The sequence below is a fragment of the Penaeus japonicus genome, unplaced genomic scaffold (assembly GCF_977035675.1).
Source record: "Penaeus japonicus unplaced genomic scaffold, GWHDUDI00000001_assembly GWHDUDI00000006, whole genome shotgun sequence".
NCBI lineage: Eukaryota > Metazoa > Arthropoda > Malacostraca > Decapoda > Penaeidae > Penaeus > Penaeus japonicus.
The window spans coordinates 25,979,541-25,982,040 of NW_028234408.1; the positions used below are offsets into that span (position 1 = coordinate 25,979,541).

Here is a 2,500-nt window from a genome sequence, read left to right on the forward strand (position 1 = left end):
CATCTGTTGGTATGGGTGCTCTATGATGAAACGCTGGCAGCTATGAGCATAGGTTGCCTTCCTCTCCTCTCTCCATGTGTTTTTCATTTTGACAGTTACATTTATTGTATTTGTTTACAAAAAACAAAAGATATGGATAGATGAAGTTGCTTTTTGCCCTCCCATAAAACTGTACCACTTCTGTTAGAAAGTGTAATGGACGTAATGAACTGATATGGACACCATCCTAAATTTTTAAGTGATTACAGTAATGAAAATAAATGAGAAGCACAAATAAACTTCATTGATATTGGAAAACCCAAATAAGACTAGTATTATAACAAGTGAATGAAAGAGTGCAAAAGTCCTCAATGTGTTGCCACTCCTTAGCTTTGAGCCAAAACCTATCTGTTGTGTCACACATGTGCCCAACTTGTGGCCAAAAAAGCAAATGTATACCCCATGGCCAATGGGTAAATGCAAGTTTTCTGTTCTTTATTTTTCAGAAGGAAGTAAGGTGGAAGCATGGCGAGGGTGTATGTTGGAGGTTTGCACTATAACTGCCGTGAGAGAGACCTAGAAAGGTTCTTCAAGAGGTACGGCAGGCTTCGTGATTGCCTCATCAAAAATGGATATGGCTTTGTGGTAAGTTTGCTACATTATCAGTGTCATTGGGCATCTTTGAAAAGTGAAATTTTCATACAATCTAATTTTTCAAACTTAATATGATCTTGGACATTACAGGAGTTTGAAGATGAGAGAGATGCAGATGATGCGGTTTATGAAATGAATGGAAGAGAGTTGTTAGGAGAAAGGTGAGTTATTACCCCCCCCAAGTAATAAATTGTATCAAAATTATTAAGATAAGAGTGATATTGCATGATATTGGTAAAAGAAAATTCTACCTGGACCACATTTACATTATCTCCCTCCTTTTGTTTTATCCCTTCTTTCCTCCTGTTTTTTTTTTTCCAACCTAAATAAAAAAAATTCTTTTTCCCCATTTCTCTTTCAGAGTGACTGTAGAACATGCCCGTGGACTCCCAAGAAGAGGTGGTTATGGATTTGGTGGCGGCGGTGGTGGTGGTGGTGGTGGTCGAGATCGTGACCGAGATCGTAGACCAGCTTGGCTTGACAGGTAGGTTCTTGCACCAGTGTTGGGCATATCTTGAAATTGAATGATTCACATTATATTAGTAGAATTGATTAATACTTTATATTTATTGTATGAAATTGTTTTGTTTATTGGTGTAGTCATGATTTTGACATAGTTTTAGGTAGGATGCTTTTAACCCATTCACGCCGGGGCCGTTACGGCTTTGCGCGGTCGCAATACCGGGGTTCTCGAACGCATAAGCCTAACGCCTAGAGATTCTCGGGCGCACAAGCCGCAAGCCTGGGTTGCCCACTCGCTCTACTCGAGCGCGTGATTTCCCCTCATAGCTCGTCCAGGGCGTCTGACGCGAAAATCACAATACGTGCTATCATGTCAACTGGCGTGAATGGGTTAAGATATACAATTAAGAAGCTCTGCAACAAGAATAGCTGCATTTTATGATATGACACAAGAGCCTTGTTCTAGCACATCAAATATCTGGAAAAAGTATCCTTGCAATATCACCATTTTAAAATCATTTGACATAGACTTTGTTAGGTGCATATCTTGCAATAAGAGCTGTAGTTTCTGTGAAGCATAAATTTAAAAATTCTTTAATTCTTCTCTCTCTAAAAGAATATAAAACTCTTGCATTTATACATGTCTATTTGGGTGGGTGTCATGTTTTGTCATACTATTATTTTAATTTTTTTATTCTGCTAGTGGTGAATATAGTTGATATTTTTTTGTAGTTCAAACATTTCCGGGGGATTGTTTAATTTAAGTTAAATTACCAAGTTTATTGAAGACTTGTTTGAATAAAGAATTTTAGGAAATTTGCAGATTTTGTAAAGGGCACACGGGATGCTTTTAACCTTCACCCTCAGCACACAAACTCCTAGCATCATTACATTACCAGAAAAAAAAAAAACACAGGAGAAAGTGTAACATTCTTCATCTCTCTTTTTAGAAAAATAAGAATGAGACAATAAATCTTTTTGTTGGTAGGGTTTTCTCATTGTTCTCATTATTCATGTAAAAGCGAAAGGTTTGGAGGGAATGTTGATTTCCAAGTAAATGATATATATATATTGTGTACAGTAAAGGTTTTGATTTTAAAAAGGCAATTTACTGATATAAAGAGGTTAATTTTATTGAATACTGAAGAATTGAATACGTTTCCTTTTTAACCCATTCACGACGGATGACATGATATCATGTTATGGGAATATTTTGCTCCTGTCTGATGATGTCGTATCATGTCATGATCTCACTCTAAATACACATTTTACATGGTTGTGTATGTATATACTCACTGCAGTTGCACTTATACATACACATTTTTCTTGACTCGTAAAAGTAATGTACAAACATACAAAAACCTCCGTATTGCCCTGTTGAATCAGGGTGTGAGAGGTGCAGTGT

The 2,500-nt window shown here is 36.8% G+C and overlaps 1 protein-coding gene across 6 annotated transcripts in view; it reads left to right on the forward strand.

The window, feature by feature from the left end:
• The window catches only part of LOC122250832 (serine-arginine protein 55), a 20,817-nt gene that overhangs the window by 4,063 nt on the left and 14,254 nt on the right, over window positions 1-2,500 (forward strand). For all 6 annotated transcript variants that reach the window (XM_086537832.1, XM_086537836.1, XM_086537833.1 and 3 more), the window contains exons 2-4: window positions 486-624; window positions 724-794; window positions 995-1,117. In XM_086537832.1, the coding sequence (XP_086393958.1) occupies window positions 505-624; window positions 724-794; window positions 995-1,117 (314 nt within the window). In that variant the 5' untranslated portion in view covers window positions 486-504. The remainder of the gene's footprint in view (window positions 1-485; window positions 625-723; window positions 795-994; window positions 1,118-2,500) is intronic.